Source organism: Stenella coeruleoalba, assembly GCF_951394435.1.
Source record: "Stenella coeruleoalba genome assembly, chromosome: 11".
NCBI classification, from domain to species: Eukaryota; Metazoa; Chordata; class Mammalia; order Artiodactyla; family Delphinidae; genus Stenella; species Stenella coeruleoalba.
Window position 1 is genome coordinate 3,410,982 of NC_137157.1, and position 16,243 is coordinate 3,427,224.

General features: G+C 60.0%; 2 protein-coding genes across 7 annotated transcripts in view; one reads left to right on the forward strand and one right to left on the reverse strand.

Annotated features, from left to right (window-relative positions):
* CERK (ceramide kinase) overlaps positions 1-9,750 on the forward strand; it is a 52,902-nt gene extending 43,152 nt beyond the window's left edge. Inside the window, exons 10-15 of one of the 3 annotated variants that reach the window (XM_079937133.1) lie at positions 733-809; positions 1,415-1,689; positions 2,396-2,604; positions 4,345-6,878; positions 8,497-8,926; positions 9,040-9,750. In XM_079937133.1, the coding sequence (XP_079793259.1) occupies positions 733-809; positions 1,415-1,689; positions 2,396-2,604; positions 4,345-4,417 (634 nt within the window). In that variant the 3' untranslated portion in view covers positions 4,418-6,878; positions 8,497-8,926; positions 9,040-9,750. Of the gene's footprint in view, positions 1-732; positions 810-1,414; positions 1,690-2,395; positions 2,605-4,344; positions 6,879-8,496 lie in introns of all 3 variants that reach the window. The other 2 variants (XM_079937134.1, XM_079937135.1) reach the window with 2 other exon arrangements.
* Positions 9,748-16,243, reverse strand: part of GRAMD4 (GRAM domain containing 4) — a 77,744-nt gene continuing 71,248 nt past the window's right edge. For all 4 annotated transcript variants that reach the window (XM_079937129.1, XM_079937132.1, XM_079937131.1 and 1 more), the window contains 5 exons: positions 14,730-14,874; positions 13,877-13,970; positions 13,101-13,185; positions 12,206-12,274; positions 9,748-11,983 (listed from right to left, as the gene is read on the reverse strand). In XM_079937129.1, the coding sequence (XP_079793255.1) occupies positions 11,879-11,983; positions 12,206-12,274; positions 13,101-13,185; positions 13,877-13,970; positions 14,730-14,874 (498 nt within the window). In that variant the 3' untranslated portion in view covers positions 9,748-11,878. The remainder of the gene's footprint in view (positions 11,984-12,205; positions 12,275-13,100; positions 13,186-13,876; positions 13,971-14,729; positions 14,875-16,243) is intronic.

Consider the following 16,243-nt stretch of genomic DNA (forward strand, 5'->3'; position numbering starts at 1 on the left):
CCTGGAACGAGTATCAGGTTGTCACCTGTACCCGCGGCCCGCATCTCGTCCCTGCTCCTCAGTCTGACAACGTGGAGAGGCTGAGGGGTTTCGAGGGACTCGGGGGTTTTCCTTCCTCCTTTAAGTCATTCAGACGTGGGCCCTTCCTTCCCCTGGTCTCTCCTCCTTTAAGTGAAGAATTTGAGACCATAAAATCAAACAGTTAGAGGCACGGCCTCGCCACACCCACACCCGTTGCTGATGAGCTGATTCCACCAGCAAAGGCCCCTGGCCCGTGTGAAGGCCTGCATCCAGCGGTGCCCAGGACCGCAAACATCAGCTGCTCTGAGCCGTTCACTTGCTCGTTACTGACTGGGCCAGGTCACCACTGTGTTACCTGTTTTGTGAAAGGGAAGAGTCTCAGGCTGGGAATCCACGCTGGGACCTGCACCTTGTCCTTTGCTCCGTCCGCTGCCACCCCGGCGTCGGGGCCGAGCTCAGCCCGCCCCCCAGAGCCAAGAGAAGGGCCTCGTGTGATGCTGTTTGCTTTTTGTAATGTTTATCAATTTCCAAAACGGATATGTTGTCTGTGTAATTTTTAAGAGTGGATCTGACTCTGAGAACTCAAATTAATATGCAAACCAAGTATTTTTAAGCGAAGCCTCTGCAATTGCACTTCCTGTTATATGCAAACGATTGAAATGCTTTTGCAGCCTAGGTTACAGGCGAGGGGGGCGTGTTCTTGTCCTCCAGGTGCTTTGTCTGCAGGCAGAGCAAGCGGCAGCTGGAGGAGGAGCGGAAAAGGTCGCTGTACGGCCTGGAGAGCGCCGGTAACGTGGCTGGGCCGGCTCCGCGGGGGGGGGCGGGGGGGACCTGCCCGGGGCCCGGGGCTCGCCCCTCCCCCCTTCTCTGCAGGGGCACCTGCTTCCACTTCAGCTCCAGGCAGAGTGCGTGGTTGCCTTTGCTAGACTCTGGGGAAAAGAGGGGATTTTGTGGAAGGGCCCATCTTGCCACGTCCCTCTGAACTACTGTTGTGGCGCCAGCCAGGCGCCTGTCCCTAGAATGGTCCGGAACGGGGGTCAGCGAGTGGGCTCAGGAGGGCTCCAGAAACTATTCGTGGACGCTGAAATTTGAGTTTCACGTCATTTTCACATGTCACAAAATACTTTCCTCCTTTTGATTTTTTTTTCAACCACTTAGAAATGTACAACCCATTCTTAGCTCGCAGGCCACACCCAGTCAGGTAGGTGGTGGGCCAGACTTGGCGACCCCTGCTCTAGATCGTGGTCCCAAGTCCCAGGCGCGGGCCCGAGAAACAGCTCTGCCTCTCGGGAGGTGACCGCCGGGCACCGCGGCGGGCGCGGTTTTCTCTGTGTTGATCTGAGAAGCCGTCGCGTGGTGCGTTTGTAGAGACGACCCCTCCCGGTCATCTCAGGACGCCCACCTGCCCGGCTCGGATGTAACGGATTTAACGTAGCATCTGCGATGCTTCTTCCTGCTTCAGAGGAGGTGGAAGAGTGGAAGGTCGTCTGCGGGCAGTTCCTGGCCATCAACGCCACCAACATGTCCTGTGCTTGTCCCCGGAGCCCCCAGGGGCTCTCCCCGGCCGCCCACCTGGGAGACGGGTCTTCAGACCTCATCCTCATCCGGAAGTGCTCCCGGTTCAACTTCCTGAGGTTTCTCGTCAGGCACACCAACCAGGGCGACCAGGTAAGGGCACCGCTGCTTCCACGTGGCCTGCGTCGGCGGCCGCTTCTACCTGGGCGACCCCGATCTGCATGTTGTAGGATCGGCTGTGAATTCAAGGGGAAGAAGGACAGATTTCTGTTTGCATTTCACCCATTTTAAAGTAGTCATAGTTACTCCTTGTAAAATCTCACTTAAAAATATAAAGTCTTTGAGCAGAGAAACTAGGAGGCGTGAATGTTTCTCTTCCTATGTAAAAACAGAATGAAGTGATGCGGTGCAACCTTCTGTTGCCCTTGCTGGTCACTTACGACAAAATCTTTCAGCTCCCGGAAAGGGGTTCTATCGAGACTCTTCTGGCAAACCTTTCCTTAGTCACCGGCACCCTTGTAGTGACACGGGGCCGGGGAGGGCAAGTCTAACGATACCCAGACAATCGCAACTTCTGATCAGCCTATGAGTTTAGTCAAGTTTGCGGCTGTTAAATCTTTTTAAGGTCTGGGCCAACAGTGTTTTCATGTGGCTTTTAAAATACTGCTTGTTAAGCAGGTAAATAACCGTACAAGTCGCTGCGCAGGAGCCGCGGAGCTCTTTACTCCGTGTCATTCATTGTGGATGGGACTGGGTCGTGAGAGTCGTGGTGACCACTTCTCTTGTCCCCAAGCGGCGGGGCGAGGAGCTGCCGGGAGGCCCCGCTGAGAGCACGTTTCCGTCCTGCTGTCTTTGGTAGTTTGACTTCACTTTCGTCGAAGTCTATCGCGTCAAGAAGTTCCAGTTTGTGTCGAAGCCTGCGGAGGATGAGGACGGCAGCGTCCGGGGCCGCGGGAAGAAGCGACTGGGGCAGCTGTGTAGCGACCGCCCCCCGTGCTGCTGCGCCGTCTCCAGCAGCGCCTGGAACTGCGACGGGGAGGTTCTGAGCAGCCCTGCCATCGAGGTCAGGTGAGTGAAGGTGGCGCTGGGGCTCTGTGGGCCTGGCACCCTCACAGCCTGAAGCATAAGAGTGAGTCACAGACGCACGTGTGTTTCCCCGGGTGAAACCCCCAGGGAGACGCCGTGACCTCAGGTTTGCAAAGGTGCTGAGGGGTCGGTCTTTTCACAGGTTTTGAAGCCCCTCAGTTTTATTTTTCTGCGCCACATCCTGCACTGCCGGCACTGGCATTCCCTCTCTCGGCTCCTCACTAGTTAAACTAACTAACAAAGCGCCTCTGTGGGCACCTTCCAAGTCCTGGATCCACTGACCGCCCGGAGACGCTCCGGCCCCGAGGAGCCCAGCCCGCGGCCGTGCTGTGGTCCAGGCACCAGCCCCGCCCCTCCGGCTCTGAACCTACTGGGCCTGCTGTGCTTGGACTTGGGAATCTGCGGTCTGATTATATGTAGTTATTACATCGCCAGATGAAGCAGGAGTGCCAAGAACACTGAAAGACACAGTGAAGGAAACTTTCAGAAGAAGGCTATTGATTGAGGTGTGCGTAACAGTTACAAGAGACTGAGGGAGAACTGTAAAGTTCTAGAAGGATTCTGTCCTGTGACCGATGGCTTTAGGAGCTTGGTCGACCTTAAGGAATCCAAACTGGGCTCTCGCTGGCGATAGCAGGGTGGGTGTCACACGAGCAAGGCGGTCAGGAGCGAGCCTGCAGGCCCCGCCCCCGGTGCCTGGAAGGATGGGCGGCGGGCGCGCCCTTCCGTGTTTCAGGATGCTGTGTAGTATCCCCGTTTATAATCCCCACTTTAAATGGCTTCTCGGCCAACCAGCTGCTGGTCCCAGCTGGGTCTCCTGCCTGTCAGCCAAAGCCGCGGGCAGGGGCAGGCTCCCTGGCCTCCCCCCGTCCCCGTCTGCGCGCTCCCTGCTCTTGCGGCCAGGATGCGGCCAGCGTGGCAGTGCCCGCCCTGCTCACATCTCAGGACGAGAGGCGGCCCCAAGGTCACAGGCGAACCCGCCCTGCCTGCCAGTCGTGCATGCAGGGGTTCGGCTCCTGCAGACTCATTTCACAAGTTGAGGAAGCGGAATTATTTTTAATGCCGGCTTATGAATTGCTGAAAGTTAAAAGAGGCATTCTTTTGTGAAATATATCCTACACGTCTTGATATTGCGCTGCCTTGAACAGCGAGTCACTTACTTACGGGGTCTTTGGGACTAACCATCTCTCAGGAGGCTGTGACGTCATTCATCGAGTGGGACAGCGGCGCTGCCAGTGGGACCCGAGAGCCCACGCTGACCTGCGAGCCCCCGCTCACGTGCTGTGGCTCTCTGTGGAAGGCGGGCGCTCGGGCTGGCGTGGCGACACTTGTCTTCCGTGACTGCACATTTCCCGCGTCTCCTACTCGCTCGGGCTTGCCCTTCAGGGGACCCTCCCCGTGGCCCCGTCAGCTCAGTCCTCATAAGGAGACCGAGGCAGGGAGAGAGGCGGCTTCTGCTCACGGGTGGGGCGCTGGAATTAGAACCGGGTCTGTGGGGTCCCAGATCTCCACTTGGCCGTCAGCTGCTCTTTGCAGAGTAGGTCTCTCAGGAGTGTCAGGAAGTCGCTCTGCGCCCCGGCCTGTCGCTGCCAGGTGGGACCAGAGACTGCCACGGTGAGACCCACCGTCCTGGTGCGTGAGGCCCACCTCTGCCCTCGACCAGCTGGGGGGCCGAGAGTCAGGGGACGCGCAGGGTCTGAGTGTGGCCCTTTGTCTCTGCAGGGTCCACTGCCAGCTGGTCCGGCTCTTTGCACGAGGAATCGAGGAGAACTCGAAGCAGGAGTCGCACCGCTGAGCCGCCGCCTCGCGTCACCGGCCTTCTCGCTGTGCTTGGGAAGCGGGAGCGTATTGGAGAAAATTACTGCAGACCAATTACGTTGATAAGCATTCAAACTTAGAAGTTTATTTTTGATAGTTAAATCTTGATTTTAGAAAAAATACCTTTTGTCAGCAATTCTGGGGACACATGTGGCATTTTCGGTTCTGTGTGGGTCTTTGGGTTGCGTTTCACGTAACTTATCCTCAGCAAGGGGCGCCTGTTGACTTGGGAGCGCTTGGCTTCTTAGATTTCAACCATGCTGACGGCGCAGAGGTGAAAGCGGCCCGCTGGTGGCTCTCTCGCAATAACTGTAGGGACAACGCGACGTGAATGCTTTCCGTCGAGGTCACGCCACCAGGACACGAGTGTCTACAGGGTCACCGATCTGCTTGGCAAGACTTACCCTGTAGTAGCTTGTGATCAAGTTGTGGAAAGTAGTTGGTTCTCTTTGCCTTTGTAGTACCTGCATCTTAACTTGCGATTAAGGCGTTATTACTGGACCCTTCCTGTCCCGGGCGACTACAGTGCAATATCACAGTCCCGCCCGAAGCGACGCTTCCAGAGTAGCCCATTCTAGCGAGTGAGAAGAACACTCCAAGTAACGACGCTACTGTAGCTTGAAAAGTCACAGTGGTGTTTCTAGACAATCCAGCTGGGAGCGAGGACAAGTCAGGAGCTCTGGGAACGGGCGGCTTGCAAAGCCCTCACAGGGGTTTTAACTCTTTTAAATTTGGAATCCCCGAGCTTTCTATCCGCACGGCAGGGATGCCATAGCTGGGCTTTGGGGGGAGACAGAAAGCAGCCGAGCGCGGTGGGTGAGACGTTGAGACGTTCCTGCGCGAACTGTGCGAACTCCAGCCCGAGCGCCCCACCCCCAGGGGAGGGTCCCACGCCCCGGGGTCCCTTGGGCACAGCCCCGAGTCTGTACCACGTGGTCCAGGTTTGTTCCTTTCTTATCCTCACAGCTTATTTCTATATATTTATTGAAAGTTCTGGCCTTTAAACCAGAAGAGGATAAACGGTGTCCTCACTGTCAGTGTTTTCGTTTATTTCTGCTCAAGTGCTGGGGCCTCCCCGGGCCCAGGGCCGCCCCTCGCCTGGGCCTTGTTTTGTTGTGTTCGTGCTTCGGTGCGTGGAAGACGCATCTAAAACAGCTTTAGCTGAAACGTGGGAGGACGCAGCTTCACCTCGGATTTGTGAAGAGGGAGTTTGACTGTTACGAGAGGCAGTGTGAGCGGCCGCCGCCTCTCACGCAGGGTCCGGGCAGCCACTTTAGCATCTAACAGACATCGTTTGTTTTTGGAATTCCTTTGCAGTGATTTCTATTTGGAAGTACATGTGAAATGTCCTGTTTCACCATTCAGTCCCGCCCAGGGCAGCCTCAGCAGTGGTTTTTTAGGAGACCACGTTATTAAGTGATTGTGCAAGTTGAATGATTTGGTAACTGGCGGGTGAGTGAAAAGTCTGAGGATGAGAAAGAAGGAGATGCTGCCGTCTTGTTGACGTTTGCCCTCGGTGGGGAGGAAAGCAAAGGTGCACGAGCTCTGCGCGGGGGGCCGTGGGCACCGTGGACTTGACTGCGCTGCTTCGCCAGGGTCCCCGAGAGGGTCTCCAGTCTTTATCGTCCCTGGGAAATGCTTCCAATCACTGGCCTGCCCTGAAACGCACTGCCAATTTTAGGAAAACCGTCCAGGTCAGAGGGTAGGCATTTTACGTTCAGGAAGAAACCCCACCACGCCACGTGGTTCCTGCGTGCCTTGGCGACATTCACCGACTGCTTGCCGACATTCAAAACCGCAGACCTTGGAGCTGCCCCTGGAGGTTGTGTGGCTGTCCGAGGACTGCCCCGCCCCACCCCGGGGGGGGGGGCTGTGGATGACCCCCGTCACGGGGCTGGAGTACCTTTTGGACCTTGCGGCGCGTGAGGACCCTGAGTGGAGCGACCCCAGCGCCTACACTGTAGGATTTTAAGAAAAAATCAGAACTGATGGCTGGACAGTGAAAACCTGGGGTCGCTGAGCAGCGTTAGTCTAGGTCGATAACCTCCCGTGTGGCCTGTCGGTGCAGCAGTCAGGCCCCTGGGCGGGCGGGCGGCCGGCTCTGTCCTCACTGCGGTCCCGTGTAACTGGGCAGAAAGTGGCTTCATTTCCTTTCTAGTCTTGCTGGCTTCAAGATTAGAAAATGGTGAAATTTGCTCTGATGTGTTTGAGAAGACAAATAAAGTTGTTACTTTGGGCAGGACCTAGCTTCTTTTTTCTCTTACGAGTTTCCTGTTGTTTTTCAAAGCAGAGTATTTTTTGTGAAAACACGTACAATTTAAAGAACAAGAGTAAGATGAACAATGAGGTACCTACCCCCCAAGCCAAGAAACTGAACTTCACCCCCAAGCTCCCTGCGTGCCCTTGTGGACTGAGCCTGCCCTGCCTCCAACGAAGAGGTAACTACTGTTTCAAAATTGGAGGGTATCACTTCCTTGCTTTACCCATGAGAGGGGATCAGAATGTGGCACCCCGAAATGTGCCACTTTGGCATAAGGACTGTTCTGAGTGGAAGTTAAGATGCCAGAAAGAGCCCTCTGCCCTCCCCCATCTGCCTGAAAGGACATAGCTTCCTCTTGTGAGGGTGTGCCCCCTCTTCTCTCCTGGGCCCCCTTTGTCCCTGGAGACAAAGTTAGCACCGAGGTGGTGCTGCGCAACCAAACCTTAATAAGACAACGCTTCTCCTCCGTTAGCGTCTCCATATAAAATTCCCCAATACGTTAGCTTTACCCTAGAAGCCCGAACTCCCTTCCCTTTGTTCTGTCGCTTCTTGTCAAATTCATTGCCCTTTATTAAAATCCATATGAGGCCCTGGGTCTGACCATCTCTTTGGGTCTCCACTGCTTTTCTACAAAGGCCTGGAGGCACATAAAAAAAAATTAAATATTAGCATTAGATAAAAATTGTATGCCGTTTCTTCCAATTTGCCTTTGGTCCGTTTAATTCACAGACCCCAATAAGTAAACCTAAGAGGGTAGAAGAAAGGTGCTTTTTTCTTCTTCCCCTACTTGTTTATACTCTCAGACAGCACAGGTTTTCAGGTTTTGCTCTTTACACAAAAGCATCATACTGTGTCATTTTCTGTAGCCTGTTTCATTCTGTGGGTATTAAGAAGACGTTTTCATCACGAAACTGAATTTTCCAGTCTATGAACACTGCATGTATTTCCCATTACGTTAAGCCCTCATTCGCATCTTTCAATACAGGTTAATGATTTTTCCATGTGTCTCTTGATTTTGTTTAGATTTGTTCTTAAAGCCTCCTATTTTGAGGCTGTTACCCTTTAAGTTTTGTTTTTTGTGGAAATGCAGTGGCTTTTTATGTATCAGGTTCTGTCCAGAAAAACGTGCCTCTTACTTTTCTGCGGATTTGGGGGCTTTCTATAATCACAGATATTTGAGTATCATCCTTTCCAATCTTACTGGTGCTGTGATGCCAGCCTTTGACAGTGGAGGACACTGGGGTCCAGAGCAGGAAGGGGCTGGGCTTCCCGGTTCCAGCGTGTTTGGGGGGTCAGATCTCCGTGAGCCGGGCAGCTTTCCCACACACGGGGGGATCTCCCGGACCCTCAGCTCCCAGGCAGAGGCTGCTCCCCGAGATTCCGGCGGCCTTCAGGGTCGCCTCGCCCCTCTCTCCAGTCTCTGTTACAGCGAATGATGTTGGCTAAATACTGTGGGGGGAGCAGTATTACAATCCTGGGCTCATCTGAGCACCCCTCTTTGGTCAGCGTGTGACCTTATTTATTTACCCATCACATAGTCATAAAATGCACTCACCACATGCTGTTATTAACCGTAAGGACCTATGAAGAGAACCCCGGTTCAAGAGCAGGGAAGTTCATTTCATCTCCCTCTGTGTTCCCTTCCACACCCGCTACCCTGGGGTGACTGCTCTCCTGATTTGCAGCGAGTGGTGGCTTCTGCTGGGAGCCCTGCTGGGGCTCTGTCGCCCCAGGAACAAAGGCCCAAGTTCTCCAGGGGCACCACGGCCCCTTTTTTGTGTCCCATGGACCCCCAGGTAAAAGGTAAAGCCAAGAGCAGCCTTCAGAGCCGTGCCCTGAAAGGCACACAGTGAAACACACGGGCCTGCGGAGGAAACCACGGGGACTGAAGAAGGTTGCTGCGCGTTCTCAACAGTGACCAGCCTCGCGTGAGCTGCTTTACCAACACGTGAAGTAACGAAACCTCTGTAAAATGCGCGAATCGGGGCCGTTACCTGGGGAGGCCCACCTGCACGGGGGGTGGGAGTCTCCCCCCACCCCACGCCCTGAGCTCCCGACCCTTCCTCGCCCCACGTTCCCCTCCAGGGAGCGGGGTTCGCTGTGGACCAGGGGGCAGCTGGAGGCACGGGCGTCAGGCTGGCCCTGCGGGGCCGGGGCGCACGTGGGCTGTCGGAAGAGGACCCGCCACAAAGAGGGGCAGAGGCTGAGACGGAGCTTCAAGCGTAGGTAGGGGACCAGGAGATTTATTTTAGCTGCAAAATCACAGCCTGGGTGTGTCGTCAGGAGAGTCACTGGTGAGGGGACAGCACTCCCGGGGGTGTCTGTGTGATGTCTGCCAGGTTCCCCAGGGACCGCTGTCCCGTCACTGCTGTGTCCAGCACCTAGGACAGCGCCGGAAGTGGACGGATGGACAGGTGGGTGGATGGATGGATGGATGAAGGGATAGGTAGACGGATGTGGTATCCAAGGCCGCCCCCCTCACCGCGGAGCTGGCCCACTGGACCTGGTTTCCATCCAGCTCTGGCCACTCCCTGAGGGACCTGGGCAGGCCTCTGCCTCCCGGGGGGCTCAGGGTGCAGGGGGCCCTTGGGTGTCCCCAGCACAGGTCAGCGTGCGACCTTGGGGGTCTCAGAAGCCAGGCAGGTTCCTGCATCCCTCTGGGTCCAGTGCTAGCAACTGGACCAGCTGAGCCACATGCGCTACTAGGGACCCCTCTGCCCAGGGCCCCCTCAGCCGCAGACCTCGGGGAGGGCTGCAAGCAGCAGCTGGCCCCAGGGATGCCCAGGGCCCCCGAGGGGAGGCGCCTCTGGGCGGGGCCAGGACCTGTACCCCAAACTGCAGGTGCTGCTTCGGCCCCATCCCTGAGCCCCCCCGCCCCCGTGGCACGTGCCAGCCCCTGGGCGCTCCTCCCCCACGGGCTACCACCCATCCTTGGCTTCCTTCTTCTGGAAGCTGGGCCCCTGCCTCCCTCCTCCCAATGTCCACAGCTTCCCCTGCCCCCAGTCCACTCCCTGGGTGCCCACCTCACTCCTCGGCCTTGGTGCTGAAATCCCCACTGCCCTCTAGTGCTAGTGGCCACAGGGGCCCTGGGCCACCGCAAGGGGCCCGTGGTGCCAGCCTGTCCCACTCCAGGTGCCCACGGTGCGCGGGGACCCTGCCAGGAAAACAGCCCCGCGACCTTAGCACAAAGCATTACAGGTTTATTTAAATAAAAATTTATAATTTATACAAGACTTTTTCTTTAAAAAAATGTTACGGGGCATTTTTCCATCAGTTCATACAGTACAATCCTTTTGTTGAACAAAAGTTACACTGGTAATGAGTATCTACAGATCCAAAATAGACTGAGCTCCAGACATAAAAAATTTAACATTCATTCTAGTTCAGTGATTAGTCGCAGAAATTAAACACCTGCCCAGATTTACACAACTCAATAAAACTCCAGGCTCTCCCCGACAGGGAGCCCGCACAGGCCCATGCTCTTCCCGGCAGGGGCCGTGGGCTTCCAAAGAGGGACCTGCCGTGGGCCACTGTGCAGCTGGGGACGGCCACCCCGCACGTGGTCAGTTTTCATCTCCCTTGCTCCTCAGAAGGGACTCAAACCAAACCACGCCACTCTGAAAGAGGCAAGTCCATTCCATGCAGGGACACACCCACAGTGCACGGGGACAGAGCCCCACGGCGCTGACAGGGACGCGTGTCGAGCCCACGGCGGCCCCGGGGGGTGGGGCTTGAGCGGCACCCACAGGTGGCGCCCCGCAGTCACCCTGGGCCAGTTCAGGGCCCACCCTGCCTGGCCCCGGGCACAGAGGGCGTCCCCCACTGGGTGTGAACCCACAGCCCCCCCAGAACCCGATCCGCCTGCATCGACGGTGGGGCAAAGCCCAGGTCTCGGGCGGGCTCTGCCTTCGTCTCTGAAAGGTCACAAGACACCGACGCCAGGGAGACCAGGAGCTGGGCGGCCACCGCAGGGCCCCGGGACCTCACGACTGGGCCGGGGCGTGTGCTTGTCTGGCTGGTGGGCGTGGCTCCCGAGCGCACTCCGCGGGGTCCCCCCACCAAGGGGTGACAGGAGTGACGCCACTGAATCGCCCGCCCAACCAGCAAATGGGGAGCAAAGGTAAAAATTACGTCTGAAAAACGATACAAAAATAAGAAAAACAGCTTGCTCTCTGTAAAAAATATAATCTTCTGTTTCTTCAAAAAACAACGATCTCCGTGACACCCAGAGGACTCAGGACAAGCTGAGGGGCCGGAGGTGCCCGTGTCGGGAGTGTACCGAGCAGGGGTGGCCCCGCCGTCTCCTGCGCGTGTCCGTCCCCGAGGCCTTTGGCCAGTCAGTCCCAATGGGACACCGGGCCTGCGAGACGCGCGCTCTGACCTCCCCGAGAGTGAGGGCTCTCCCCCCTCCCCGCCGAGTGTGTGCAGGCACTAGGGCTGCGGACCCCGACCTCTGGGCTCTGCTCGCGGTCACTCCCCGAAGCCGGCTGACCTCCCCAGCGTCCCCGCACAGCCCCCGTGGGCAGGCCCTCTGCCAGCCTGGGCCCCCTCGGGCCTGAGGCGCTCTGTCCACTCCCACCCTGGCACAGCAGCCTGGAGGCGGGGGCGGCCCCGGGGCTCGGAGCACCCCCGAAGCGGCCGTCCTCCTGGGCCTTTGCACCGCACAGCACTCTGCCTCCTCCTGAGGAGCTGATCTCGGGCCCCCGGCCAGCTGGTCAGCACCGCGCTCCCAGGACGTGCACGGGCGTCTCCCTAAAGGACGGGCCCGTTCATGGCGCTGGCCAGGGGCCCCCACGTCGCCTGTCGCCGGCGTCCTTCACCCCGGGGAGGGCCCCGTGTGCTCCTCGTATGGCTTTGGTGTGGCAGAGCTGCTGGCCTCCGAGAGCCGGGGTGCGGCCGCGCCGGTCTCCGCCCGGTGGGGACAGAGAAGGCGCAGCTGTGCTTGGCGGTGTGTCCTGCGTGTCATCCTTCCCGGTGGCCTCGCGTCCACAAGACGCGCCCTCGAGAGTCCCGACCCCTAAGCGAAGGGGTCTGTAAAACGCAGGGTCAACACAATAGAAACCACAGATCGGGGGTGGGGGGGGGTTATTGCGAAAGATCACGAGGATGTCCAATTTTTCTCCACTACCGAATTGTTAAAAAAAGAAAAACTCCCAGCGACGTCACGGCGAGCCGACACTAGCTGTCACCGCCCGATGCCGCCGCCGCCGTGATCTTCATGTACTGGCTGAAGATGGTCTCGAACGCCTCGTCTCTGTGCACCATGGCGCCGAACACCAGCGGCTGGCGGGGAGGGGAAGCACCGGCGGTGTGTCCACGCGGCCAGGTCCACACGGAGCCGCCGCCGCCCCCGCCCAGCACCTGCGCCGGGCCGCAGCCTCCTGCCCAGGGAGGGAGGGGGCTTCCCAGGCCCCTCTGCCCGGCCGCAAGCCTGGCCGACCTGCGCTCAGAGCCACGCCCGGCCCCCCGCCGCCGCCGCCTCCCCGGCCCCCGCCCAGCACTTACTTTCTGTGTTGATGGCGTGGACACGGCAATCCCCATGCCCGACCCCGGGAGGACGGAGAGGACCTTGTACTGAAAGCCAACGGCGTGCCTGTCACCACGGGCTCCCCTGGAGACGGGGCCACCCTCCCCACACCCCAGGGTGCAATCCACGGAGCCCCAGACGGGCCTGGGCCTCCCCAGCCAGCAGAGGACGAGGACTGACGGTGTGAGCAGAACACTAGACCTGCTGACACACCCGCCCAGCCTCGCCGGGGCCCCCCAAGGAGCACCACGTGGGGGGAGCAGGTCCCCCAGCCCAATCTTGCTCCTCCGACCACACAAGTCTCTGGGAGGGAGGGACCCACCACAGCCACAGGGGTGCTCCTGACACACCCTCAGAGGAAAGGAGACGCTGCCCAGCGGACCCCTGGGGGCCCACCCAGGAGGCCCAGAAGGGGCGTGGGTGGACCTGGCCCCCCCCCCGCCAGGTGTGTGTGTCAGGCTCTGCGCACACCTGTACCTGCTCCACGTGACACGACGGAAAGTGCTGGGGAGTGCCGGAGACGGGACAGCCTGCCCCGGGGGAACGTCTCAGGGCCAAGGGGCCCAGCTCACTGCCCACCCCACCCCCACACACACCATCGTGCGAGGACACCAGACGCCGGTCCACCCGGCAGAAGAGAGCGCACAGCCTGCGGCACGTGGATACCCCCCGACGAGCCGCGGGGCTCCGCACAGACACCGCCTAGAAGCGGGGCCCTGCCGCGGGGAGAAACGACGCCTGCCCGACAATCCAGACGGCACCCCTCGTTTTGTTCTAATCACACCCCGCTCCCAACTCGGCCGCCGGCTGCGCGACCCCGCCGCTCCTCCGCTCCTGAGACTGGGGGTGAGGGCGAGCAGGGGCCACACCCACCTTCTGGATGTCCGTGATGTCCACCAGCTTGATGACTTTGTTCCTCTTGGAAAAGCCGGACTTGGAGCTTTCGAAGCACAGGTAACTACCGGCGGCGGCAAGGGCAGGGGTGGACAGAGCACAGCCCAGCAGGTGAGCCAGACACAGGGCCCCTCACCTGCCGCGACGCGCCGGCCTCTTACAACCCATTTCATTCTTACCGAGTCTCACCGCTTCTCAGGTTCAAACCCCACTGCTCTACACCGAACCCGACTCACGTTCCCATGACGTGAGCATCCCCGGGGCGCCCAACAAGAGACCTGTGTGTCGGCCTCCTCGGCCAGTTCCTCCAGCGAGGGAGTAGAGACAAACAGGTGGTCCTTAGCTGAGAGTGGGGGGCAAGATGCCGAGGGACCCCAGGGCTAAGAACAGACCCCACCCTGCACCTGCTCCGCCCCCTCCCACCCCTGTAGCAGCTGGGCTGCTACACCCCAGAAGGAGGGTAACAAGAACCCTGCTGCCGCCCTGGGGCCACGGCCCTGGCTGGGGGAACCGCACGGTTCCCGCCACACGACATTGAGCACCCAGACCAGGGCATCCCTGGGCCTGGGGAAATGACGGCCTGCGGCCCCGGCTGCGTCCGGCTCAGAGGCAGCACCTCCCCACCCGGGGGGCCGGGAGCCAGCAGGAGTTGGGGCCTCGGCAGGGCTAGGGGCCCCCACGGCTGGGCCGCCCTGGACCGCGGGGCCCGCGAGGCGCCCCCTCTAATCCTGGCCCCCGCCGACAGGCTCACTCACTTCTCCGTCACGTACAGGACCCCGTTCCTGATGTAGTCGGTCGGCATCTTGCGGTCTCTGTTTATCAAGCAGCACCGCCAGCCGCTCTCACACACTGACGGGGACAAAAGCGGCCCGTGACCTTTCCTACTGGAAATACCCGCCCTCTGGCTTGACGTCGGAACCCTCAAGCACTGGCTTTTCAAGGATGTGCTGACGTTCACCCTCCACCACCAGATGAAACCCACAGTGGGAGGAGAGTGGCCTCTGAGAGCCTCTGGAAAGCAGATGTTTCCCCTCCCACGTCAATGGGCAGGGATTTTGTTGTTTTTTATTTTTAAAGGAAAAGCACAATTTAAATAAATCAAACTACGGCCATGACTCTCAAGGTTCACGGTCTGGGTCAGCAAAAAAGGAGCTCAGGAGAAGGTCAAAACTTAAATTCTCCAAAGTTCTCTTTCTGCAGTTGGTATCACACACAACACAGGCCAAACCGTTTAAGGGCCCCCGACCCGCCGCACGGAGAGCTGGGCAGCGCAGGAGTTTCGGGGACGCCGAGCAGGGCCCTGGGCTCCCGAGTCACCTGTCACCACCCAGCTTTCTAGGAGGCCACAGCAAGGGACGAGCTGGCCAAGGCGGGACCGGGAAGCCCCTGCACGCGTGGCGCTCTGCGGCTCCGCTTCGGGGCCGGCCGGCCTGCCTTTCCGCTGTCAAGCCACCCACTGCAGACGCGCTCGGCCCCTCCGACCCACCCGCCCAGGACGCCCGGGAAGGCGGAGGCGGGCGGCCGGCCCTCCCTCGGCCCCCGTCGGGCCCCCCAGCCCTGGGGCGGGCGACCCCGCCTGGCCTGGCCACGGGCTCAGTACACACGTACCCGCCAGCGGACGCTCGTTTTCTGTCAAGTTAAAGATTTCATGGAAATTGCTCTTCTTGGCGCCGTGGACGCGACTGGCGTCCTCGTCCTTGCTCAGGCCGGCGGGCGCGCTGGACACGTAGCTCCGCGAGGAGGCCGTCTGCGGCTGCCGAGGGCACACGACGTCCCCGTCAGCCCCGCCAGCCCGGGGGGGGGGGGGGGAAGGGGCCGGAAAGGGGCGGGGCCGCTCGGGGGACGCACGCACGCACGCACGCACGCAGCCTCGCCCCGCCCCACCCAGGCCCCGCCCGCGCACACGCGGACAGACGAGCCCAGAGGCAGGCCCACCCAGACGTGGGGTTGCGTCCTCCTCGCCCACGAGCCCCCGCCTGGGCAGAGGCAGCCCGGCTGCGGCGGGCAGACCCTCTCCCCGCGACGCCACGCCCCAGGCACTGTGCCGAGCCCGACCCAGCACATGCGGTCAGTGCGGAACCGTCAGGCGCTCACGCCCGCGTTGCGGACACCGGGACCGGCCGCAGGACAGGCCACCGAGAGCAAGGTTGGCAAGTCAAATGGAGTCAGACCATAGCAACGCGCAGCATCAGGGCACGGCGTGGGGGTGCGGGTGCCACACGGACACCGTACCTTGTCGTGTCCCGACAGCTGGCCGGACGGGACCACACACACGTGCGGCCACGGAAGGAAGGTGGGTCCTCGCAACACGAGGCGGTAAACACCAGCGGAGCAAGCAGCACGCGCAGACACACGGCCGCGGGACGCCCTGGGGGGGTCGCCCTCCACCCCGGAAAGCCCACCCCCAGCCTCTCGGGTCTGTGACACTCAGGGAGCCAGGCTGCCTGCTCTTGGGCCTCAGCCCTTGGGTCCACCTGCGTCTGCGTGACCAGAGCCCACCCACCGGCTCCCCAGGTGCAGGCTGCTACTGCCTGCCCGGCTGCACACCTGGCTTGCGAGTCTGGGGCCCCAACAAGCTCTGTTGTCCTAGAACCCAGGAAGCCTGACCCACACTTGACCCAGAGCTTCCCTTCCACGGACAAAAGCATCAGTTCCCAGACACCCTTTCTTCAGAGGACACTCATACACGAGACTCTGAAATCCAACGTCACCACCTCCAGGAAGCCTTCCTACACCTCCGTGGGAGTCCTGCTGAGCCCAGAACCTCCCCACTAGTCTGAGACCCCAGAAAGAGCACCAAGGCCAGATTGCCTTCCTCGTCCTGGCTCTGGACAGGGTGCCTAACGCCCACACGGCCTTCCACCTAGTCCCAGCCCGTGAGCACAAAATGTGCCCATCTCGGCCTTGCTGTACCCTTGCCGGGAACAGCAGGGACCCGGCACCCACCCAGAGAGCAGTCACTCCCAGGGCTCCCTGCTCCCAAGGCTCCCAGGGTCTCAGTAGTCACGGCCAAGGCCCTGTACCCTCCTGCCCTTGGCCTGGGGGCCGGCCTCACCTGGCGGGGCCCAACCAGTCTAGGTGGGTAGGGGCCCCCCGACCAGCCTCCAAGCGCTGCACAGCCT